The 27,222-nt window shown below is 38.3% G+C and overlaps 1 protein-coding gene across 1 annotated transcript; it reads left to right on the forward strand.

Moving 5' to 3' along the window:
* Positions 1-254: 254 nt before the first annotated feature.
* Positions 255-27,157, forward strand: LCP2 (lymphocyte cytosolic protein 2). The gene is made up of 21 exons (XM_085591168.1): positions 255-540; positions 3,004-3,066; positions 5,583-5,629; positions 11,023-11,088; positions 11,938-11,969; positions 13,043-13,077; positions 14,278-14,479; positions 15,226-15,338; positions 16,207-16,276; positions 16,495-16,578; positions 17,346-17,371; positions 17,470-17,489; positions 17,595-17,699; positions 18,595-18,625; positions 19,267-19,279; positions 20,263-20,383; positions 22,768-22,817; positions 23,665-23,768; positions 24,583-24,660; positions 25,883-26,038; positions 26,734-27,157. Exons 1-21 carry the CDS (start codon positions 463-465, stop codon positions 26,854-26,856), a joined length of 1,617 nt encoding a protein of 538 aa, XP_085447294.1. The 5' UTR covers positions 255-462; the 3' UTR covers positions 26,857-27,157.
* The last annotated feature ends 65 nt before the right edge of the window (positions 27,158-27,222 follow it).

A 27,222-nucleotide genomic window follows, 5' to 3' on the forward strand; every position in this document is an offset into this window, starting at 1 on the left:
AAAGCAGTTTCTCTTAAGTGAATGTTTTCTTCTTAGTGGGGCCTTACCAGAAGAGTAACCCACACCTATGCAAATAATATTACAATATTTTTATGCATGTATAATGTGAGTAATGCAATTAAAAGCAATTAGGGTCCATAGGCATTTACTTCTGTGTAGCAGGCAGAGCATTTTCAACCCTCTGCTGTGCTTCCTTGTTTACTTATTTATATTCAGAGAAAGGAAGTGGTAAGGCTGACTAGCTGAAACTTCTCGGAGTAGAGACCATTTTGTACCAGAGGAAGCAGTGTCTCTCTGGAACGAACTCACAGCATCATTTCAATTGACCAGAGCAGTTCCTTGACAGAAGGAGCTGGAGGTTGGGCAAGAAATTCCTTGGAGGTGGCCACAGAGAGGGAGCCCATGGCAGTGTCGCTGGCAGCAGGGCTGTGAACGCTCCCTGAGCCTCGGGGGACACCAACCATGGACCTGCGGAACGTCCCCTACCGCTCCGACGTGCTCACCTGGGACCCAGAGGATTTAGCAGAATATTTCAGGACGGTGAGTTTGGCCCTGGTTTGTCTTCATCTGATGGAGGAGCAAACTGCTGGAACGTTGGTAGGGCTAAATTCAGATCTTTTGTAATGGGCAAAGCTCGCTGCAGAACTAAAAGCAAAACCGCTGTCAAATGAGAAGCTGAGCTCAACTGGTCAGCGAAAATGAATCTTGAAAGGGATTTTTAAATTGGGTTTAAGAGAAACTCATGGCTTACTTAGAGCAAGGGAACAGGTTAGTACAATGCTTGTTGGTGTAACACACGTTAACAGCTGCGGAAGGCACTAAGGTGTGAAGATTACAAGTTTTCTGTTTAATCTTCAATCATTTTCAGAAGTGATATTTTTTTCCAAATTGCTGGGTGTAACAAATGAGCCTCTGAATGTCTTTGTTAATCACATCCCTGGCTAGACTTATAAAACTTGGCACACCTCGGGCTTAATTTTGAAATAATGTGAAGTTTATTTTTGTTTTTTCAATGGCTCCTATAACTGTGAGAGTCTTATCTAGGGAGGTGAGGAAAGTTTGATAGTGGAATGCAGAACTACTTAATAAAGATAAGCAGATCAAACATAGAAACTGTGTCTACCAAATCTCCAGAGAAGTGAAACTGCCAACTACTTACAAGCCCCTAATTTTAGGGTGCAGGAGTTAGTGGCACAGGAAAGTGAAACCAAAAACTGGAGATGGAATAGATGAGATCATTATCAACAGGCAACTTCAGACAAGTACGAAAAACATTACAACAGCAGTGCAGAGCAAAGTTGGACCACCATTTCCAAGAAATTAGGAAGGCAAAAAACGGCTTTCTGAAAGATCTGATAGTAATATCCTGAACAGTGACAAAAGGATCAACTGTAAGTTCTACCATCACTGAATGCACATTTATCTGCAGTGCCTCCCTTCTATGGATCAAGATCCAGAATGGAGATACTGGCATTCCACTCTTGGGAGCTAAATCAGGACAAAAGCTGTTTAAGTAATCTAAAAAATCTGGGTGAGACAAGAATGTCAGCCCAAGTCAGGTGGCTCTGGGCTACTGTCACAAGTGAGCAGAGCTTATCCCTGAGATAAACTCCGAGAATATTCTATACTCAGAGATCTATATAAACTCAGAGATATTATCTCTGAGATAAAGGATGAATGAACCAAATTTTCAAATAATTTCTGATTTTTTTTGGTTTAGAAAAAGCAAAGATGTTCATATTTGGGATATTCCAAGGTTTGTTTTTAATACCTAAAGAGCATTTTTAAATCAATTACTTCAAGATTGGGATTAGGTCTCAATCACAGGGATGTGTTGCTTCCCTCTGCATACAGACTTGTGCTGGTAACATCACAATAGCGTTCACTGTAGGAAAGAAATTATATACAGGTTTAAGTCTTCAGTCTGCACTGAAGTTTTAATCTGTATCCTAAAATATTTACCAGAGTTTTTTCATATGAATAACTGAAGGTAGCTCCTAAAAATATCCTCTCTGCTGTTCGGTTGTTTCCAGGATCCGTACCCGAAGTTACAAAGTTACACCTTAAAATGAAAACTGGGATAGGGCTACAAAGCACATGAAGCTCCCTGGGAAACCTCTGCTGTAGGGGAGCTGTCCCAGCAGCACAGGGTCGTTTGCAGAACTTTCACCACTGAAGTTTCAGACAGAATAAAAGTCATTCTTTTGTCTCAGAGCCTCCAAAAGTTTCTTTGTCTGCTCTTTGGGCTCCTTCTGATAGGGACCTGACCAACTTGAAACAGATCTAAGCTATAAATTGTGTTCTTACACTGTACTATTACAGTTCAAATTAAAAAAAAAATCCCAAAACAAAAATCAATCAATCAAACAAAACCCAAAAACAACAACAAAAAACCCAAACAAAACCAACCAAAAAAAGACCAAAAATCTCCAATCAAAACCAAATTTAGGACAACTGTTTAATGTTTAAAAGTCATGCCTTGCTTTGTGCTCAACCTGTACATGAGCAGCTTCTAAAGAGCATATCCTTGTCCTAAATGCTACTGGAAGTCATAATACTGTGGAAAAGCTTTACAAATATGATAGATAATTTCCAGGATTAACAAGTGAGATTTCTATCCAGAAGTGAAAGCTTTTTGATCACAACAATGAATTCTGTGACTGGGATCAGTCAGCTTTAGTATTCCTGGATAATCGGGTTTTTGCTTTACTTCTGCAGCTGCTCATCCCAGTCAGTACCACAATAATCCATTTTTCAAATATTTCTTTGGGCCAGGCAGCTGTGAGGTGGTTTCTAAATGTGAGGAATAACATGTTCCTAAATGGATGAAAGCCTTTAAGTCACTGAAGGATGTCTGTCATAAAAATCTTTGTTTATGGGACAAAATGAGCCATTTAGGTGGGCCATAGCATACAAAAAGGTATCTACTCAAAGCCAAACATATGTTGTCTTAATTGATTCTTAGAGTTAAGGGTGCAACAATCATCTTCTTCTCATTGACAGCTAAAGTATAAGGACTGTGAGAAAGTCGTGAGGAAGCACAGCATAAATGGACAAAGGTTTTTGGTAAGTGGAGCTGTAAAATTCCTTCCTGTAAAATTCCAACTAAGTGATGTTTGAGACTCCTCCTTATTTTGCAGATGGAGAGCCACCTTCCAGGTGGTTACTGAGGTATAAATATGGGAGGTAAATGCTTTTGCTAAAATTAGCCAGACAACTTGCTTGAAATATGCAATGCTGGAGGCCCAAGCATGTTGTTCAATATGAATATTTTTTAGTATTTTTTAAATTGACAGGGAAGTTCTAAACCAATAATCTTGTCTTGAATTCATCTCGTCCTTTATAGGTAGTTCTTGTTTTCAAATATTAACTACAGATAACTGACATTTATTCATTATCCTCTCACACTAAAGACACAGTCCTGCTCAGAACAACTGGCCTTTCATTGGAATATCTCCTTCATTCTCCTATAGATAAAATTAGATTTCTTCTGCAGCAATACACAAAAGCAATAAAATATAACAGCATCAAAACTAGTAAGCAAAGTCCCTGTGGCTTTAAATCAACATTTTTCCAGGCTTAGCTTAATTTTAGAAAAAGCTGATAACTTCCACTGACATAGCAGCTGTTTCCAGGTCTTAAATACACATCCAAGAAGATGTATATGAGCTTTTAGTATTATTGCTTTTTACTTTAATTTTCAAATATTAGGTATTATATTTCCCCAGAAGTAGTAATTTTGTCCTATTTAATCAGTCATAGTGGGGAGATCTCTGCATACCTCTTCTAAAGTTTTGTATTTTTCATTTACTTGTCCTCACATTAATTTTTTTGACATTTAATTGAAACAAAACATAAAAATGTTCAAGCCCCTGTTGTAGGAACAGGATTTGACCCCTCCCTGCTGCTGGAGGGTGCAATCAGCATTATTCAGATGTGTCATGGGATTTATTCTCCTGGTCCCCAGGAGATGCTCCTCAGCTCAAGCACGGGGGATCTGTGCCTGGAGTGGGAGTTCTGCCTCTGGAAGCATAATGACATTCTGGGAGTTTGTGAGGTGCAAATAGAAAGTGCAATAACTCTGTGATTTCTGAGTGACTTTTGAGATTTTCTGTTATTTCCAGAGTGTTTCTGTAATTAGCTCAGAGTGCAGCAGCTCTTCAGAGGCATCCCAGCAGATCTGAGGGATGTATTCTACTGAGCAAGCCAAGCAGCTGCTCACCTCTGCTCAGACTCTTTTTAAGCTTTTGAATTACTTGGCAATTGTATAATGAAAAAAAAGGAAAAGGTTCACTTGTTAAACAGAACCCCAGAAGAAGATGTCCAGTAAAATATTCCAGAGTACAAAGCAATCTGGAAAAAAATTGCTTCTCTCTATGAATGGTTTTCCTAAGAAACATCTTTTTGTATTTTGTGAGTGACTGGAAACTGCCAAATTACATTTGCAGAGAAACAGCTGCTCAGGCTGAGTGTTTGCTGGGTTTGTAGCTGTCGTTAGATCTACATAATAAACCTGGCATAAAAATGTTGCTCTAAAATTAATCCAAATAACATCCTAATTTCAGAGTCACCTTTCTGTGTCCACTGGCTACCACAAGGAAAGCTCTATTGAGATGAACAAACCCAAAGGAGTTCCATCTAACTTATTATAATATAATTCTCTTTTATTTAAAACAGAAATGTGGCCCTTGTAAAAGAGTTTATACCTCTATTATTTGTCAAGTTTATCACAGAATGGAACTCCAGAGAGAAGCTTAAAAAGCCTTTAGAAAAGATACGATTTTTCAGGAAGCACTGCAGGATATTTCCATAAAAGCAGTACATTTTCCTGTGTTTCACTCCTTCTTTGAGGCAAAATAGTGTGGAAAAACACAGATAGGATTTGTTCTGTCCCATGACACCGACAGCTTTGTGACCCAAGGTCTAATTAGAAACCTATTACTGTTACCAGTAAAAAAGACAAAAAGAACCAGACTATCCTCCCTGTTCCAAAGAGAATTCATGAAACTCGTGATTGACTAAACAAAGCACTAAATTAACAAAATCCAAACTCTTCATAGTGCCTGAATCCCCCCTGACTGTGGACTTGCACATGCTGGAGGAAGAGAAGAGATGCTGCAGGAGCATCAGGAAAGGTTTCCAGAGCACATCTCGGTCAGGTGGAACCTCAGTCCAGGGGCTGTGCTGTGGCTGAGGGAACAAACATCCCCCATCCCTGCTTCTAGAAGGATTTTTTTAGGCTGCCAAGGCTGTTTTTAAGTCCAAGGAGTTTTCTAGCTATGTGTCCCCTAGAATATTTGATTTTTCATGTACTCTGTTACAGATAAGGTTTTTAGAACAACACTCCAGCCAAAGGTTCTGTATTTTAAAATCTACAGTTCTATCCTGAAATTTGGCAATCATGCACAATCTTGCCCAATTTCACTGTGCAGACACGAAGAAATTCAATATACCTGCCTTCTGAAGTCATGTAAATACCAGGTGAATTCATGCCACGTTCTTGAATATATGTATATGACTTGAATCAGTCACAGGGTGTTCCATGGACAATTTTGTCAATATCCCATGTGTTTCCTTTCCAGAACATGTCTGAAAATGATATTCAGAAATTCCCAAAGCTCAGAGTGCCGTAAGTAAAGTCAAACTCTTTTAATGTTAAAAAATATTTTAGCTGTTTTGCAGTGAAGTCTCATAGGAAATACCAGGCAAATGATTTGTGAGTGATTGGTTAGAGACTTGTTTATTGGAGCATACTGAGAGAAAAAGAAGAATATTCCAAAATAAAATGACTGTTGTCATGACTGCTCAAGCAAAATGATACAATACAAGAAGATTGTCTGGGGGATGTTCAAAAGAAAAGCAACTCCACAAAGGTTAAACTTTTATGCAAGTATTACCTTTGAAGTGTGATTTAACTGTTCACTGCTTAAATGTTGACTTTAACTTAAAAGGGGGAAAAAAAAGTCAGTTATGTCCACAAGAACTGAGGATTTGAAATTATTTTCTTGTGCTTTTGCTTTAGGTGGGTGTTCAAGAGAAATCAATCTGGACCGGTGATTCAATGTTCAATAGCTTTTCTCAGCTTCTGTGGATTAGGCCTTGAAAAAGTTTCCAATTCATCTCAATAGCTTCCTTAATTTCATAGAAGTTACTTAATGAGGAAAAAGAACCCCATTAAGTCAATACTGAGTAAGAGAAATTGGCTTCTTCTAATATTTCATGGTGAAAAATGAAGGATTTTATTTTGCTATGAGTTCTTTGCTACCTACTTAACCTGGAGGTTAGAAGGTTTCTAACCATGAGACACATGGAGCTCTTCAAACAAAGGAGGGATAAAAAAGGGAATTCAAGCTGTTCCAGCATGGCAGTGTCTTTGTTGCTCATTTCCCAGATTCCCTCTCTTCATGGATATTTTGATTTTGCTACACAAGACTCAATTTGCTTTGCCTTTTCAGTTGCATCAGAGCTTGTGGAAGGTGTTCTGGAGAAGAGAAGAATATTGAAAAATTTTGTGCTCATGGGTGAGCTGGTGGGAAGAGCTGAACCCAGCAGAACATCCTTGTTCAGATCAGATATGAAGGACTGAATTTGAAAGCTTCAGATGTGACTTATTTCTTAAAATCACATCTGTATTTTCACACAATAAATATCCTGATAATAGGGGTTGGTGTTGTATAATATTTTAGTAAGGAGGTCCAGATATTATTTAAAGAAGATGCTCTGATGTCTCAGAATTTCTGAACTCGCTTTCAATGAAAAGAAACATTTAACAGTGTTGATGATAGACCAGATTTTCCGTGACAGACTCATCTAACCATACTATAGAACTTGTAATTCTCTGATAATTTGCCCACCTTAGCAGTCCTTTGGCAGAATTACCTCTAGTTCTCATTGTCTGAGCTTTTAATATTGAGAACTTCTGGTGATTTTCTTCAAATTAGTGGGAGAAAAACAGCCAGTGGATGGTCTAATAAACTCAGACATATTAGAGATATTAATGCCATAGGTGAATAATTAAAATGAAATCTAACCATGTGGAGTTGCTTCTACCTCCTCATCAAACCTATTGATACCTCAAAGTTTGATTTTCACACCCTAGAAAAAGTGAACAGCCTTTTTTAGACAGCTCTTCTGGGTTTCTCATGTGTTACACCCCAGCAGAAACTGAGCAGCCTTTTCACTCAGATCTTTTGGATTTCTCAACAAGAAGATAATTTGAAATCAAGAGCTTTAAAAGAAGAGTGAAGCTTGGTGCACAGCTTGAGGAACTGAATAAATACATAGATATTTAAATCTGAAGGAAAGCTCTGGAACTTTTTCATACTTACAAACAAGAAAAATATTCACTGGACTATGGTGATTATATATATAGAAAGGTCCTCCACATAATGGCAGTATTTAAAACAAGAATTGAGAGGTTTAATAGGGAAGAGAACTGGTTCTCACTAAAAACAATCAACCAACCAACCAACTACCAAAACAAAAAAACAACCCAACAACAACAATAAACCAAAAATCTACTTAAACCCCAAAACAACCCTGCTGGATAGAATTAATGGGCAGAAGAATCTGCCATTTTTTAAAACATTAATTTCTTTACTTCAGAATCTCCACACCCTCATTGAAACACAAAGTGCTGGCTGGTGACTTCTGCTGGAACACATTCACACTTTTCTTTTGTATCATCATCCAAACCTCAACTGGTTGTAGCAAGAGTTGCCCTACAAGCTGAAAGAGGCATTAGCATATTATAGTTACACTACCTGATACTTAATAGCAGTGCTAAAACCTGAGCATACCCTGCAAAAAGCTTAAATAGCTTTATATAATATAAATAAACATAAATAAATAAAAATAAATATATTAATATATATTAATATAATATATATAAAGCTATTTATATAAATATAAATAGCAGGTGTTACAGCCTTGGCCAGTGACAAGGTGAATAAAAGATACATTAACAAGAGAGATTGTTCCTCAGTAAATTTAGCTGGAATATTCTGACCTATGTGGAGCCAGCACCTGGAATCACACAAGGTTTGCAAAGCATCTGCCAGGACTCCTGAGCTGGGGGTGTGGGCTGGCTAAACACGTATCTCTGAGCAAAGCCAGTGCTCAGGTTTTGAATATAACTGTGTCATTATTTGGGGATGATGCTGTGACTTTTCAAGAATTAAAAGTAGGTCACAGTTGTCATTACAAGGTATGACAGGTCATTTCCTGAATCTAATTGTAAAACTCTACAACCTTCTGTTATTACTAATGAATTCTTATTTTGAAAGTCAATCTCCACCAGTCCTGTTACAGGTGCACATCTTAATAAAATTTTTGGCCTCTTTATAAAAACTAAAAAAACCACCCAGATTTAAGCCCTATTTTGAAAATTAAAATACTTAAAATCTTTAGCACTCTCGACTGAAAGGGCTGACCTCTTTCTGGAAAACTTTGCTTAAAAGGTTAATATTAATACCACTATGTTTAGATACAAACCTGAATCCTCACAAACAATCCTGAAAGATACACTGATGAGACTGGGAAGGGATTTGGTGTATTTTACACAGAGCAGACACTGACCATCAGTCCTAACCTAATAATGAGGATGTTACTAACATTTTGATTATAAATCTAATGAAGCAAGAGGCCAATTTACAGCTTAAGAGAAAAACAGAGTTTTCCTATTGTTCCTTAGCACTGCTGCCAGTCAGAGAAAGTAATGAAGTTTTATACTTGTGGAGAACAAATTTGAGTCTTGCAAAATATTTTAAAGCACATTCAACAGAATGTGCCTTACTTACTGTGGTCAGAATTCATAAAGAGAAAAAGCAAAGATTTAATTAAAAACAACACTGGTGGTTGGTTGACACCTGAACCATGATATGAACTCTGGAATTAGTCTGTCACTCCTATTGTTTACTGTCTTGAGAGAAAAGGGTTCCAAATTTTAAAGATGCTGTTTGTCCTTCTGGCTATTGCAGTGGCAGGCCCATGGCAAACCTGAGATCTGGAACTTTCAGGCTTGTGGAAAAATCTTAAGGCATATCCCACAGCACTCCAAAGTGTATCCCATAGCACTGGGAGAAATTTGCAGCAGCAGAAAGCTCATGATTGCACTCATGGCATCTGCCAGCTCAGTGAGACACAGCCAGAGCCTGCAAACATGGCACAGGCTGAAAGTCATTCTACTTCCAGAAGAGTAAGAGTGCAAACATAAAAATTGAGAAATCTGCACTTTCTCTGCTAAAAAGGTAAAAGATGTCAGTGCATGTGCACACATGCTCTCAGCTGGTCTAAAGGTTGTGGCAAGGTTTGGAACATAACTGCTGTTCAGTCTGTTTTGAAGTCAGTAAGACAGCATTGCATCTGCCCAGCAGAGTCTTCTCAAAGGCCAAACCAAAGATTTGGAACACCAACTATGCTTTTAACAGTGCTCAATATGCAACTGTGCAGCCTACTGGCCTTAGAGGAATTTGTATTCCACCTTTCTTACCCATCTTAAGCCCTTTGTCCCAATACATGTAGAGTGGATTCTACTCATGTCAACATTATCTGCAGTTGAGTGAACAAAAGCCAGTTTTGGAGTCCTGATTTGGGGGCTGGTTGTGTGGGGTTTTTTTAAAAATTGCAACTTCCTGCCAGTTTTAAGTTTAGCAACTGGTGGAGGAGGTAGAAAGAGAATGAGAAGTCTGAGTAACATTTTCTGCAAGTGCTGTTGCCTTATCCTCTCCTATCATCCACTCCCACAGCTCAGAGAGCAGTGTGGTTTTGGTACTTCCTTCCTCACACTGACAGGCTCAGCTGCTCAGTGCACCAGTCTTCCCTGAGAACGTTGCTTGTAAAGCCTGACCCTCCTAGAATTTGCTTTCTTCTAATAAACCCTCTGAGCCATTGGTTTGAAACATTTCAACTAAACGATGAAGATTAGACGCTGTATTTTAAGCATGATATGATTAGTTTTTTTTGGCAGCAAGATGAGATGATCAACATCTTCCTCTCAGTTTTTCCTCAAAAACCAGTTGGTGTAAATCCCCATAGCAGCCAGCCTAGGTTTAGTCCAGAAAGTTTCCAAACACTCAGGTCTTATTCACACCCAGGGAAGTCTGAACTCTAAGAATTATTAGCTAGAAAACCAGAGAACTTCATTTTACTTCTTTAGCTGAAAAAAACCTGAGACATTCTGAAATATCCTTTTCTACAGCAGGGAATAAGCAACAGACAAATTCCCATAACTGACTTCTCAACCAAAGCGATGATGTGTGCAGGCCACTGCTCACCCCAGGACATTTCCTGATGTCTCACATGGAACTTATTATTCACATAGCAACTTCCTTATCCCCTACAGCAAAAGGAAACAACATTGAAGTTGGATGCTCCTCAATAAGAAATAATAGCAATTCAGAATCAGATCATGGCTCATCCCAAGCTTTCTTTGAAATAAAATAATCAAAATTATATTTTGATTAAAAAAGCCAAAATAATATTTCTGCTATGCCCTGAAAATGTATTGAAACATGGAATTAGATCAGGCTTTCCTCCTTCTCTGCTGGAGGGATTGCTTGGTTGCAGAGGAAGGAAAACAGAATAGAGAAGAGTTTCAGGGAACATTCAGTCCCTGGTTTTGCAGCCATAAGCTCTGTTTTCCTGAAGCATTATTTGCTTTTTCCATGCAAAATCATACAAATGCCATGGCCATTATTTGAAGCAATTCAATGTCTACAACACCCAAAGTTCCTTAGGCTTACTGCTTTAGTGTTTAGTGTTTATTTTTAAACACAATCCAACAACATGGGGTTTTACCAAGGGAAGAACAATCTAGTTTGTAGTTGGATATGCTGTAGCACAACTTTGCAATAAGATGATAAATTCAGTGTTTTTATCACATGGTAAATAATAATCATGAGTTACCAGATTAAATTTAGCAAATACTGAGGGATAATGGCAAAGAAAATTATTTAGCTGCTTTGACAAGCAATGGGTTTCAAAGGTTATTTTTTAAACTATTTTTGTTCTTCTTTCCAATAGAATTGTAAGTAAATTAAGCCAAGAAATAAACAAAAATGAAGGGAGGCTCTCTTTCCTTCCAAAATGGTGAGTAAGACAACTCAGCTTTCTCGTTCAAAGCTTTCAGACAGATCTTTTCTGGACTGGTTTTCGTTTGATCAATGATGCTTGGATCAGAAGTTTGCCCTGGAAATTCTATAAAATAAAGCTCTGTTTCATTAATTCATCTGATATCAATGATCAGATCCTGAGCCTGTGAACACCCAGATACTTCTGCCATGTCCAAAACCAAGTAACATTTGCACGTTTCCGGCAAGTTTCCACCTGAGCACATGGCCCTTAAGAAAGCCATGAAGCCTAGGTATATATTATTAATAAATCATCATTAATGCATTCCACAGATCTGTACATCATTCTACTCTTTAATTCTTAATATTTGTCACTGAATATAATATTCACAATAAAAGAAGAGCAAAATTTGCAAGAACATTCTATGAGAAAAGAACAATTTATGATCCTACCCAATGAAAACCAAATCCAGTCTACATAACATGGTTTTGCATCATCTGATAACATGATTTTGCACACTTCCATTCACTAGAATCCAAAACTAGAACTGAAAACCATGAAAACCTTATTTAACCTTACATTTATGAACTTGACTTGGAAGTTTCTGTTTTCAGGACTGGTAAAAGTATTTACTGAGTCCCCTTGCTTCAAACCATTTGACTTCTCTGTCTTCAATTCTTGAAACAGTTTAGATTTTATTAGGATCCTCTATGTAAATATCAACTAATGTGTTCATGGCATTTTGGGCAGAGTTAAACTCATTTATGTAAACTTCTTTCTACTGTAACAGTTAACTATTGCCTTTATTTGCAATAGAAGCATCAAACATTTAACAGAAAGAATTTATTCTTTGTATCTTTATTGCAGGGTCCAAACACAAAAGTCTCCAGAAAACACAGGTAAGTGTATACTGGCAGACCCTAATGACAAAAAGTGCTTAAAAGTATTAAAATGTTAAATTAATACTTGCAGAGCAGAGTCAACAGAGGGGAGCAGGGTTAGGAACCAAAAATCCAACAGAGTAAATGAAAATATGGGAGTATAAAGAAGTTGCAAAAATGAAAAGCATAGATGCAGAACAATAAGTAAGAAAAAGTGTTTTTAAAAAGAAAAGATGGTGAAGGAAGGCAAGAGCAGAGACTTTTACCAAAGAATAGTCAAAATGTCTTTCTTTAACAGTGAATTGTATCAATGCTTATATATTTTATCTCCACTCTCTGCCTTTCCTCATAGCATCACTGTATTAGAGAGGGAAGCTGAAATTTAAAAAAAATCCAAACCCTTCTTTTATGAAAGCTGAAATACTCTTAAACAAGGAGATAAGAAGTCTGGGCTCATTCTGAAAGCATTTTGTTTCAAATGATAAAATTTAAATTGGAAGTGGCATAAACTTGAAATGCCAACACCCAGATTGTGTCACAGCAGGACAGTTTTAAATCAGATTATTACTCAGAGTGCCCTCATCACTGCCAGCCTGCCTCTGGAAGAACAGCTCCTTCCTGTGGCACAGGACTGAGGCCCCAGAACCCTCATGGGATTTGTTGGGTTCTTTCTTGTCGTGGTTGAGACAGAGACAACACAAAGAAACACTCCGTTTTCAGAAGGCTTCAAACTGTTTTTATTATAGCATGCATGCCTTTTATACATTCTTACAAACCTCATAAATTTACACTTTATTCTTTGGTCACGAGAGACAAAGTGCTCATTGGAACAGGCAGTTGCAGATTTCTCTTATTTCTCCTTCTTTCTTGCTTGGTTTCTATGTCAACGACCTTGGTAGAAAATTCTTTCAGGGGTAAACATGGAACTTCTTGTCAAACATGGATCCTCTTATCAAACATGGATCCTCTTCTCAAACTTCTCTCTGGCTCACAGAAGTCACTGTAAAACCTCTTCCACACTTGCTGTAAGTTGTTACATCTCTGACAAAGCTGTCCATGCTCAGAAATGTGTGGTTGTGCTTCTTTCCCAGGGTACGCTCAGGATGACGGTGGCTGGTCCTCATTTGTGAGTATTTGGATCAAGAAAAGCCCCTGGATCAGGGGGTCTGTTCTACACTGCCTGCTTGGGCACCACAGCTGGGGCAGCTGGGGGAGGAAAAGATGGAGCAGGAATGATGGGAGTGGCTGAATACAAAATTCCTCACTGAGAAAAGGTTCTCCCCAGATATTCAGAATTGCCTTCCTGTTCCACTGCTAGAGCAGAAGCTCCCAACCTATGACCAGGTCCCCACAGAACCACAGCTGAATTTTACATGCCTGTTTGAAGCTTTTAAAAGAGGTATCCAAGGTTGCTGTGTTGCAACCTTGCCATTTTATTCTCTACAGCCAACTTGTTGAACAGTATTTTTTCTTAAAGCCATTTAGCAGAAGTTCCTTCTGCCTTTGGGCATAGGAAATGCCTTGAGAAGGTCTTTAGGTGAAACACACCCCCCCAGCTGCTGATGCACAGCCTGCCTTTATGAAGATCTCTGAGGCTGACCAGTGTTCATGGCTTTTGTCCAAAAATAAAGGGGAGAGGCATTTTTAGAAGCCACTTGTTAATAAGTTCACAGGAGATTTGCTGTTATTCTGGGAGCACAAGAGATAAAAGTAACCACCTACAGAGCACGTGGGCACTGTGCCAGTGCAGAGGATCTGGAAATTCCAGCTGTGGTATCAATGAACAAATGGAGGGCTCTTTTTCTCTCAAGCCTTGGCAGATTTCACAGATGTGCAATGACCATATTGACACCATCCCTTTGTGAAGTTCTGCAAATGAGGCTGGTTTGGGTCAGGAGGGCATCAAGACCCGAATCAAAGACCTCAGTTTTTATGAATAATTTTCAAAAGTTGGGTTGCATGCTTGCAGGACATGTTAGAAAGTAACAATGAATATCAGCAGCATCAACTGCTGCTCCATTGTGTTCCTAGGAACACTGGCTTGTTTGCATTTCAGCAAACTTGCACCTTATCTTGACCTCTCACTGCACTCACTGTCATCAAATGATATTTGTTTCCTTTCTTAAGCTCTTGAGTGCTCCATGCATTAGTGGAACGTTTCCTCCTTTCCCCATATTATTTCAACAGATTTTTTTTTGCCTCAAACTGGTTGTAAAAATTTGGTATTTTCCAGAGTGAAAAATACCACAGTGAAAGGCCACAAGGAAACTGCTCTGCAGGGTTTAGTGTTCTCTTCCAGCATCCACTTTTTATTCTCATTTGCCAGGATGATGATGATGATGACTATGAAAGCCCTGATGAAGGCCAGGAAAAGGAAGATGAGGCTGACTATGAATCACCAACAGAGGAGCCTGAGGAAGCAGAACATGACAGTGATGGCTATGAGCCACCTCCATCCAATAATGAAGAAGCACATCATAGTGTCATATTTCCTGCCAAGTCACTCCCAAGCAGCACAGATTATATAGGTAATTACTAAAAATTAGGTGCTATTAATATATTACAAATTAGATTTTCCCATGTTATCAGCCACATTTTAGGTGGCTGATAATGGAATATAGAAGGTTTTTCCTTGAAGGTATCAGTGTAGTTCATAAGCAAGATTTAGTGACACAAACTCTGTGACTTTTAAAGTTACATTTTTTACTTTTGTCAAGCTCCGTTGGCATAAAGATTAGTTTCATATGATGTGTGCATTATTTGGCCTTTGATTTGAACCTGTAGGAAGTTACACACATGTACATGCTGCAGTAGCTTCAGCAGTGCAACCTTGGACAGAGCAGGTTGTCACCAAAATGGCAAATAAACTCTAGTGAAATTTGGGAAAAGAACAAGCAGCTGTCCCTGCCTGGCCTTTTTGTTTAACATCTGTTTCCTCAGCAGCCTGGAGGTGTGGAGCCCATTCAGGAGCACAAAGCTGCCACTCAGACTGGCTGGTGTTTCACACACTGTGCTGCAGGGCATGAAATAAATCCTGTGGCCCAGAGCCTGGCGGGGGAGTCACCCCCATCAGGACAGACCAGCCTGGAACTCCCAACACAACACACTGATCCTAAAGCAACTGCCAGTCAAATCCTACAGCAATGTCTTTATCATTTATTAACTTCAGTAGCCAGGTTCTTGTAAGGTCTCTTTGTCACAAAGAGAGTATGAATGAGTATTAAATAACCAAACTCTGTGGAATTGTTCAGTTTGGGATTTTTGTTTTCTTTAGACAGACCTACAACAAACAGATCAGTACATCAGCCTCCACATCAGCCTCCAGTACCGCCCCAGCGACCTGGCCTAGCCCCAGGACCAGCCTCATTTGGGGGAAGAAGTGCTACTGTATGTTCCTTTCTTAATATCTCACCTATTCCCTATCCCAGAACCTTCATAGGAGTCCAAGTGTAGGGCCATTTTTATTCACCTAGTGTATAAAGAGGAAGCCATCAAAATAGATTTGAACTCTGTTACAAGGTGGCCATTGTTCAAGGAACAATTAAATTTCATGGGAGAAATATATTTAATTATTTCATATTACTTCATTGATTCTTACACTGGAGATATATACCTACTTGTGAATGCATCTCCCACATAAATGATATATTTTTAAGGGATGCCTCTGTTTTGAAAACAAGGTTATGTTTTTCCAAGCTGTACTTCTAGCACTTGCCCAATTGAATTAGGACCACATAAAAGTGTAAGAGACTGTATAATCAGAACACTGATGACCAAGATTTGATTCCTTTTTTCCCTGCTGTGAATACTTCAAAACTGAAAGCTCTTGTGCTGTTGACAGCTAGCACTATAGGTTCAGTGTTTGCCAGAACAGATGTACACTAATCCTCCCAGTGTTTACACAAGTAAAGGTTTAGGATGTGATGGAGGGACTTCTGGTCTGATGCAGTGTCACAGAAATACAGCAGTGTTGTTGAAGCTCCTTTCCTTTGACAATACACCTCCCCTTCCTGAGGAGACATCCCACTGGAGTGTTGGGAGGCACAGCAGATGGAGGCAATTCTGCATCCAACACAAATCAATGATTTTGGTCATGCTTCAGGAGGGTGCCTGGCTCCTGTCCTTCCTGCAGTGAGCAGAGACCTGCTCCTTGTGCTGTGCCACACAAGACTGGCAGATGTGCGTGGCGGGGTTAATACACCCCAAACAGAAAGGTGAAGACACATTTTAACCACTTGTGAAATATTTGTTCTAGCTGCCAGCTTTCCCTCCTCCACCAAGCAACAACGACTTGAGTAGAGACAGAAACATGAAGCCTTTGAAACGTGAGTACAGCTGAGTACAGCTGCTGTTCTCCTTGGAAAGCTTTTCCCACAGACTGTGCAGCACTCCAATTCCTCTTTTCCCTCAGTTCCACTCTCTTCTGCTACTCATACAGGAGTCTGAATTGTTGTTTTAAGAAGTAACATCAGTTCTAATCTATGCAAAAGAAAGATATAATGACCTATACCAGCAAATGATCTTACACAGTTGTTGTGTTTAGCCCCAGCTCCTTCTATAGACAGAAGCACCAAACCCTCTCTGGATCGCCTTGCTCCTCCATATGAAAGAGAAAGCCCAGGATCAGGTCAGTGTTTGCTTACATTAATATCACTGGGGTTGCTTCAATTACTGAAAATCATCAGTTTGTATATAATTAATGCAAAAGAACAAGGCTCATCCAAATGTAAACAAAGTAATCTGTTTATGAATAAGTGGTGTGAGCAGAACTTACAAAGTAGGAGAGAAATTTCATGTAAAAAACAGCAACCCTGGGTCAGACAGGTGAACAGAAAGACATTATGAGAACCCTGTGCAATAAAGGTTTGATGTACACCTAAGTGATTGAACAAGGAAATATTTAGTAGGTTAAAGGAGGAAATCACCTTTGCACACAAAGGTAATGAAACTCTGCATACACTGCTGTAGGTAATGTGACAACAGACTTAAAAGAAGGCTGAGAATTAATAAGGCACAGAAAAAAACTGGCATTTCCTTCAGACCTGAAAACCACATTATACAAAGCATCTACAGATATGACTCTACTATTTTATTATCTAAACTCTTATCTGTTATATAATGGCAAGAAAGTATCCAGTAGTTCAAAGCTGAACCTTAGATAATGTGATTGTGACACGTGCCATGTTGAAAATATTTAAATTTCTCTTCAATAAGAGAGATGGCGATTTTAACATCACTTGCAAAACTACAATATTTTTCTGGCTTACATATCAGAATGTGAGTTCTTCAACCAGCAAGATTAACTTTCAGTTTTATTCAAAACTCATTTATTTCATAGGAAGTCTTATTAATTAACTCTCACTTTTTCTAAATATAAGCTTTTGCTGTTTTCAGGGAAGAAGCCAGGCATTCCTGAAAAGGTAAATTTTTTTTTTTTGTTTGTGAATATTGATAGTTTTTGCCTATTTTGATGCACTTATATATTCTCTCTATATACCTATTCCTTGTTGTTTTGCAGCCTCTGGTTTCACAGCTAAGGTAAGATTTGTCCTCTGCAAATGATCCTCTCATTGCCAGTATTCCCCAGTTATTTCTTAATAAGCAGCTTTTTGCCTTTATTTCGTCATCTGGCTCCTGCTTTAGATCCCTGGGAGAACAGTTAGCAATGATGCCAAAACCTCCTGTCCCACCAAGTGACAGGTATGAAAGAGGCAACCCACCTCCTCTAAGGAAGCAAAGCCCTGGAAAGTAAGTGCTCATTTAATCAAAATTCAATAAAGGAGAAAAGAAATTTAACAAAAATATGGACAAGCAGCACAGGATGGTCTGATTTACTGGTACTGCATGACAACAGGGTCTGTGGGTATCACAGTTTGGTTCATTAATATGCACAGGATGTGCTTGAAGCTGCAGAAAGGTGTGAATGCAGAAAACCTCTCTCCAATCATATCTGAAAGAGCCATTACGTGGGGCATGACTCACTTCCAAGTCATACAAAGATATATATGATCCATGTTTTTTCCAGCAGAGCAAGTTCTTGCTCTAGGGAACATTCTTACATGGGTTCTATTGCTGTTGTTTTAGGGTGTTAGAAAAGGAAAGCTGTACATTTATCTCATTGATTTTATTAGCCTACAAAACTCCTTCTTATCAGCCAGCAGCATTTTCTAGCAGAACTGGATCATTCCCCCATTTTCTAGACCACCTGGGGGCTGAACACTGCCTGTACTTAAAACAAGAGAAGAAATAATTGAGATCTACTAATCAGCCAGGATAATTGATCAGAGAAAACAAAGCCTGATATCCTTATGATATGCTTCAGCATTGTTGTCAAATATTGTAAATGAGTTCAAGACTTGAATGTTTCATCATTGTACAAGCTTGTTTGAAGCTCTAATCTTACAATCAATTCATCAGACATTTTTCTTTTGATAAAATCAAGATGGGTTAAGGACTAGAATAATGCTTTAGATTATATGCATTAGAATCTTAGATGTTTTTATGAGGAAGAAAAAAGTGTTTCTGCATCCATTGGTCTTTAAGACTTACTATAAATTCATGTTCAAGTTGAAAATATGGCCTAATGCACGTGAAGTGAATGAGTATTATTCTACCTATGATGAGTGTTTTGTTTTCCTTTCAGGCACAGTTGGCCACCACACAAGAAAAATGAAGTAAGTGTAGTCTCAAAGCATATATTTAAAACTATAGGGGTTACAGTAAAATTAAGTACCTGTATAAACTTATAGTGCTGGAAAAGGTAAACACGTTTCTATTATAATTTGTAAGGAATATTCATGGATCTTTCATGGCACATGGGTTGTTTTTGAACAGTTCTTCTGTGTCAAGCTCAATTTGTTCCCTGAGAACTGTATCTTGGATAACAGGAAGAATAAGGCTAGAATTTCCTCTATGACATGGGAGAAGTGGTTTTGCTTAAAAAAGAGTTTGGCTTCTGGGGATTTTTTCAGCTTAAGCTGACCTAAAAGTTTCACTTTCAGATGATTCTGAGAGCCTACACTTACTTGAAGGAATAAAGAAAGTTTATATCTCCTGAGAGTTTCTGACTATTTTAGGTCAAGATGTGTTATGGGACATCTACCACATATCTTGTTTAAAACTTTAAAAATTATTTGGTTTTGCATCAAGACAAAAGCATTTTAGAGGGAAGTGACATTGTAGATATTAGAATCCTTGTATACTCAAATCCTTGTATACTCAAAATTCACCAATGTCCAGATTTTTTGTTTTGTAAAATATTCCTAAGAATTGTTCTATAATATGTTGCTAATTTTTTTTTCTTTTGGCTCCCCAGGATGAAGAAGACAGTAAGTATTTCTACATTGATTTTTCAAACTTGAAATCTTTCTTTGTCTTAGTTCTAAAAAAAAAAAAAAAAAAAGAAATTACTTTGGTGGTTGTTTCCTTAGAGCCATTTCTAAAGTCAGGTAGTACCTCAATAGGCAGTAGAATTTTTATAAAGTGCCCGATGCAGGTTTATATATCAAAGCCACAAACCCCAGGAAATCAATAGCTAATAGCTTCCTTCAGTCAGCCAGTTACCAGCCAGCAGGATTTGTTCTTTTGAAATAGAGAGATTTGTGTTCTGCACACAGCTGGGAACAGAAGCCTGGTGTCCCCCAGTCCTCAGCAAACCCTGCTGGCACCAGGCTCTGTGCAGTGTTACTTTTATGAACAGAAGCAGAACTTCTTCCATGTACCAGCAGTGTTTATATACTACTGCAGAATGCTGGTTCTGAAACTGAGTTGGTAAAGCGACTCCATAACAGAAGCAGGACATTTGGCCAAGCCTCTATGAATTATCACTGCCCCTAAGCCTCCATGGAGAATAAGGTTATTTAAGCTGTGCAGAACACAGTTAAACTGTCACACTCTTACTGCTAGTTCAGGTCTGAGGACACTGCAGAAAGAAAATGTTTTATTTCATGCTGGGAGAAATCTCAGAATGATATTTAAAAAAGTGATATCAAATCTGCTATTTAGAAGCAGCATGACAGAAAACATGTACCACCTTCTGCAGCTAAGGTACCTGAATTGTGGCTTATCCAAAAAGATGTTAGAAAATGTAAATGTTGCTCAAGCCAGTTCCAGTTTATTTTTAATTTTAATATCTACTTCTAAGTTCTCAGCTGACCATATGATTTTCCAATCTGTAACTAACACATCAAGAACTGTTTATTGCATTATATATATATAATTAAAAAGCAATAAGGTGACAGAATTTCTTCATTCTACTTCATTTAAGAATAGCTGATGTAGGATTTAAATTTCCTTCTCTTCCTCTCCACAGCTGCCCTGCAAAGACCAGTGCCACAGCTGTCTTTGCCCCCATACAGTTCCAATGCATTCCCACCCAAATCTATCAAACCTCCACCAAAACCAGGATCCAACAGCATTCCTGCTGCAGAAAGGTTTGTTTTATATTTTGGTTCATTCCTTGAATCTCACTCTCTTGGTAGTTCATTACTGAGACTGTGCCCTTGCCTCTACAAGATGCTAATTAGTGATGTTCTTACTGTCCAGGAGAATCCTTTTTAAAATTGAAGCTCTGAAGAGGAGCAGAGAGTGTATATCAGGCAACCAAGAAAAAACCATGCATATCTCTGTTTTATGGCAATGAAGTTTTTTAAACTGATGCCTTGGAGTGGCTACCTAGAACAGAGGCTAGACAAACTTAAGAGAATAAAAGCAGGTATTTATTGATGGCCTTCAATAGGTACACCTTGGGCAGTCAAAAGCCTCCAAGGGGCTACACCCAGGATGGACAATGGTCAGAGTTTTTCAGACAATTTAAATTTTGTTCATTTACATCTCTGGGGTTAATCCTTCAACTACAGCTTCAGGTAATGAAGTCATTTACTGCAAGTTATCCCCCCCCAGTTCACTCTTGTTTACATCTCTTGGGGCCTGAGACAATCTGGTGTCCTTGAGTTCCAGGCCTAGAGAGGAATTGTTTTATCTCAATAAAATGGGACAACAGCAGCTGACAGGCCATGGAGTTTTAGAGTTGTACACTAAAGCAGTGCAGGATCTGAAAATAGAAAAGCTAAATCCTAAGGCATCAAGACTATACACAGTACAAGGATTCTATTCTTGAGATATCCATTGCTCTCCCATTGCTTGCAGGGTCCATAAAAATGACCAGTCCTTTTGGGAAGGGATCATATCCTATAAAATTAGGCAGGATTCAGGACAAAGGGGTCCTGCACACTCAAGGAGCTTAAGTGTTAGAGCTGCAACTCCTCATACTTCAAAATAAAAAAACTCCACCTCAGTTGTCTGGAGTTGAATCTGAAAGAATTTCACCTCCTTTTTACTAAATTTTACCCTAATGGTTGATAATTCCTATTTAAAATTGTGAAACTTGCTGCAATTATCTTTCCAGCTTCAACTTACAAATATTTGATTGTTATGCCTCCACTTGCTAGACAGAAGAACCCCTAATTAAATTTTGATTTCTGATGTACCATGCAACAGACTTAGGCTTTGATGACTTAAAGTGGGCTCCTTGAGTCTATGTCTGATGCACTTTTTGTAATCTCTGTATTTTTTTAATGGCTCTCTGATGAATTCCTCACATTTGCCATCATTCTCTGGAACTACTGACACCAAAACAAATACTGCAATAGCAATAGCAAGGTCATATGCAAATTGAACTATTCCTATGATGAACACTTCTGCTTATATTCAAACAGCATTGCCAAATTTTGCTGTAGCAGAGGCCCCTGGGTTGACTGATTCTCTCCCATAAATCAAGTCATGATAGGGTGTTTTTGTTGTGCAAACAAAATTAGCATATTTATCTCAGAGCCTTTTTAACAGCTCATGTAAGCAGAAGAGAAATATGATCAGTAAAGGAAAGGAGTGTAGGCAATTTGTTCTCAATTAGGTGAACAAACAAACAAAAAAAAATAGTCCCCAGAAACTGAAGAGTGGGACTACATTTTGAGCAGTTTTGGATGTGGGTTGAGGCTGGCAAAGATCTCTGGATGTCTTCTGGTCCAGCCCCCTACCCAGGCAAGGTCACTTTGAACAGACTGCCTGGTACCATATCCAGATAGAATTTGTATGTCTCCAAGGAAAGAGAGAGATTCCACAACACTCCTGGCAACCTGCTCGAGTGTTTGTCTGCCCTCACATTAAAAAATGTTTCCTGATGTTCAGAGGGAACCTCTGGTCTTGTCAGTGGGTACCAGTGAAAAGAGCCTGGCTCTCCCTTCAGATATTTATGTGCTTTAAAAGATCTCTCCTGAGCCTTCTCAGCTTCCATCTCCCTCAGCCTTTCCTCATGTGGGACATGTCCCAGCCCCTGATGTTGCTGGCCCATCCCAGCTTGCAACATAAATGTGAAGCTGCATTTTTATCAACAATGTTACAGAAGCTGCAGGAACAATAACTCTGTAAGTGGAACCCTGCAGCGAGAAGGGCTGGTGGCCTGGTGAGCTGCTCCCTGTGCTTGCTACTCTGGGGAAGGACAGGGTCATTCCCTGTGAAAATTCCACAAGCTGGATACATCCCTGCTACAGAAGTCTCCGTGGCCTTTACTGATTAACTTATTCCCAGATGCTGAGCTCCAGGTGAACTTAAAGGTAGATCCACTTACACAAAAAGAAGGAAAGAAAAACAAAAAGAAGAAGAGAAGGCTTTCTTCACCCTGCACAAGTCTCAAGGGGGTCTCACATTCTGTAAAATAGGCACAAAGTCCAGATCAGGTGATCAGTGCACAGAAATGTTGTAGAGAAATGTTGTAATTATAATGACTACTCCTTTTTTTTTTTTCCCCTTTTTTAAACAGCTCTAGAAACCTGTCTTCAACTGGCTCTCTACCACCACGCTTCCATCCAGGTTTGTATCCTACATCCTTACATTTTTTTTCTTTTTTAAATGAATGAAAGCTGAAAGGTAGGTTTAGTGCAGTCAGTATAATAGCCTTTTTTCCTATGGATGTTTCTGTTTGGACTGTGAACAGAAAACGACCAAGTTCCTGAAAGGCATCTTGTGTACCTTACTTATCCTGAATCAAAGATTTTGGGCTTTTTTGTCCCCATGAAGTTTGGGCTTCCTGCCTAGTTCAACAGTGTCAAAAATTCATATAACCATCCTTTTCTGTACAGTACTGAGAACTGAGCTATGCAAATCACTGTGGTATGCTAATACTCCTCAAAAAGGTTAGCAAATGATTTTCATGTGAAATATGCACCATATTTATCTCGTAAGAAAAAAAATTAAAGAAAACTTAGACATCAATTGCTTTACAAGTGATTTTTTTGCACAAGGTAACAGCTGTCAATGTCCTTCAGTGAAATTTTTTACTTTCTAATTGCTGAGAAGTCAAGGATTGCAAAGAGACAATGTTACTTCTGTCTCTAAAGAAACCAAGATGCTCTCCAGTGAGTAACTGTGGTACAGAAACTGATAAAATGTCACCCCTATTTCAAGTTCTTCTGTTCTTATGGAGATCTGAACCACAAGAGCTCAGTTAAATTCCCTGTGCACCAAGGATGAACTTATGTCAAGAACCTGGTTCTCATAGAGAAGCCTAAATCTGATTTCAAATAATTTTTAGATGTCTCAGTACCAGAGTGATAAAAATACTTCATACTTCATAAAATCAAGATCCTACACCCTGGGTGTGCAGATGAAATTATTTTCCTGGTTTTAACATTGTTTTTCTACTTTTGTATCTCTGAAGGCAGCAACAGCAGATCTCCTTCCAGAGGTCCAGCTGACATGAGGCCTCCCTTGCCAATTCCTAGCAGACAGACTGTTCACCAGGCAAACACGGAGGAAGATGAGGTACAAAACATGAACCATAGCTGTAAAGAGAGCAAGTTTTCTGGTTTTGAGAGACAACACCTTTCAAGGTTGTTTTTCTAGTCAGTAGTCGCTGTCAGGACACCACTACGTGCTTTCAGTTTCCTTTTCTGCGTCAAACTGTAGTGCCTTATTTTGTCCTCACCAAGAAAAACAACAATAGCTGAACCCCAACAGAGCAAAATAAGAAAAATACTTGTTTTCTGGATTATTTGTTTTACACAACTGCCTTCAAGCAGCATCAGACTTTCAGTTCTCCTTCCACAAAACTTTAATGAGTAAAGGACTCATTCTTTTAAGTGCATTTTTGCTTCACATTTCCTTAAATAAAACAAGTTTAGAGCAAATCACTCATGGTGATAACACTGCTGGGCAATCATAAATAGTACATTCACAGGAAGTCTTCAGAGTTGTCTCAAATGATAGCTAAAAACCAAACAGATAAATGAAGGCAAAGGCTGCCTTTGTGCCTAGTGTCCAGGTAGACAAAAGAGACCATGCCACTTAAAATATTTTACTGAAATTATTTGGAAATATCTATTTTTTTTTAGCTTACCTGCAGGGGCATTATGACTAGATCTGTAATATTTTCAAATTTATCAAAGAGAGCAGGCAATTTAAAACAATTTAGCAGCACTTTCCATACCACAATAAATAGCAGCGTGGTCTGTGACACACAGAGATTCTGCACACAGACCCAGATATCCCTCTGCAGATATCACACTGCAATTTCTCTCTACTCATTTGCGTGTTGCCATTCCCTGGCAGCTGACTGTGTCCTTGTGCTGTCCCCCAGGGCTCTCTGAAGGATGAGTGGTACGTGGCCTTCGTCAGCCGGCCCGAGGCAGAGGCAGCGCTCCGCAAGATAAACAAGGTACTGCAGAGGCCTGGGCGTCCAGCCTTGTCTGGGCCATAGACACCAGCAAAATGAACTACAGGTTCAAACAAGGCTTCTCTGTACTTGTGGAAAGAAATCAAATATATACAATTTCAGTTTAATATTTAATATTTATTATTTAATATTAAATACATATATTAAATATAGAAGCATTAAATATTTATTATTTTAAAAGAAATTAATTTAATTGTAAAATAAAAAAATTTAAAATAAATTATTTATTAAATATTTATTATAATAATATTAGTAACATTATTAAATAGATAAAATATACTTTAATAATTTAATATATTATTAAATTATATTTTAACATTATTAAAATAGAAAATAAATATTACATAATAATAAATTAAATATATTATTATTATATGTAATATATTATATGAAACACCTAATATATAATTTATAATATTTATTATATTAATTATATTGATATTATATGATATGAATAATATATATTTATAAAATGTCTAATATATAATATATAATATAATATATAATATATAATATATAATATATAATATATAATATACAATACAATAATATAACACATATATAATATTTAATATATAATCTTGGCTATCATAAAGATAAATAGAATTATTGCTGTGGGAGTTGTGGTTACCCTGTGCTGCCTCACAGCACTTGCCATGAGCTGAAGATGGTGTGTGCACCGTTGCAGTGACTTGTACTAAAGTCCAGCTGATGAGGTCCCATTCAGTGCGTTTAAGAAAGGGATTTCAATGGAAGACTTTTCAAAAGAGATATGAAATTAAGAAAAGCAGAGTGGTACAGTATCACTGCCTTTACCTAAATCACACAATGTCATTATTTTAAGCTGTCTATAAATACCTCACATGGGAAACGTGATTGGCACTTACTGGAAATGAAATTATCTTCTGGTTAAAGTGATGTGAGGTTTGGTCTTTGATATTTCACTTCCTCCTGTAATGGAATCTCTCCCTCATACAACACCATTCCTATCTTCCTTTAGAATCTGCTTTGTAACAGAGAGGAAAGTTTGAAGCAGCAAACTGAAAGACAACACATTTGTCAAAAGACCCAAATGCTTCAATGGTGCAGTTTCTCTTATCAGAAACAAAGATTTCAGAAAGAAAAACACAAAGTGCTTTAGTGAAAGTTGTTACACAGCCAGAAGTGGCTGCTGTTTGTCACCTTTCATTTTTTCCTGTTTCAGGATGGAACATTCCTGGTGAGAGACAGCTCACGGAAAACAGTTACTCACCCCTATGTCCTGATGGTGCTTTACAGAGACAAAGTGTACAACATCCAGATCCGCTACCAGGAGCAGGACCACTTATACTTGTTAGGAACCAGCTTAAAAGGAAAAGAGGTACCATGTGTTTTTCACAATACTTCTCTTCATTTCAAGCATCTCCTGCCTCATTCCTCAGTGTCAGGTGGCTGTTCTCCTGGGGTGGAATTCTGCTTATTGTCTCAGAGTTATTGCTGGAAGCAGAATCAGGTTATGCTGCTTGCACTCAGGGAATGAAGGGGTGGCCTTAGAATACAGCCATTAGAAATCCACGTGCCTGGTTAGGGAATGCTTGTTTACCACTGAGATACCAGATAAGGGAAATGCAGAGCTGAGAGCTAATCCATACCTGCCAAGTTCCAGCCTTGCTCCCAGACTGGTGGCTCAGCCCCAGCCTGCAGGACTTTGTGGATTTGCTAGCCCCAGACAGACTGCTCAGCACACTCCTGGCAGTTCTGCTCCAGACAGAGCCCCTGAACTCATCAGCCACCCCAGAACTCTCAAGTACAGTCATCACATCAAGCACAGTGGCAACAGCATGTGTTAAACAGACCAAGACTATACAAATTAATTATACAACATTGCAACAGGTTGTACACAGAATTACTGAGCTACAGATCATGGTAGGAATGAGAGCACTTAATCTGGACCTTATATATATATTTATAATATTGATAAATATTTAGAATTTAAAAAAAAACCCTTTTGTTTCTACCAGTTACTAATAATTCTGACATTTTGGCCTTATCCTTCTCGTTTTTTCCATCCCACAGGAGTTTTCTTCTGTAGCAGATATCATTGACCATTTCCAAAGAACACCCCTTCTTCTGATTGATGGAAAAGACAGAGGCTCAAGAAACCAGTGCATGTTAAAATATGCTGCAGGACATATTTAAATGAAACTTGAGAGAAGATCACACATGGTACTGAAGCCTTCTGAAGTTTGTAAACTTCAAGATATTTCCCTTTTCAGCAAACTAAAATAATGAAGTCATTAAAATTCACATTTCAAAGAAAAAGGACTATGTTATTTTTAAATTATGCCTTAAATACAGTACTCTATAAATATAATTTTCCTACAAAGTGTCCATTAATCATACAGCACATGAGAATTTTTATCTTCCAAGATATTTATATCCTCTTGAAATTATTTCCACACCAAATCTGATGAACCATAAATAAAGATCAGGACACGCCTCTGCTTTCACAGGAGCTCTTTTTTTTGATCAGAATTGCAGCAGCAATTTTGTTATTTGGAGTGA

This window comes from Lonchura striata, chromosome 13 (genome assembly GCF_050655825.1).
Source record: "Lonchura striata isolate lonStrDom1 chromosome 13, ASM5065582v1, whole genome shotgun sequence".
NCBI lineage: Eukaryota > Metazoa > Chordata > Aves > Passeriformes > Estrildidae > Lonchura > Lonchura striata.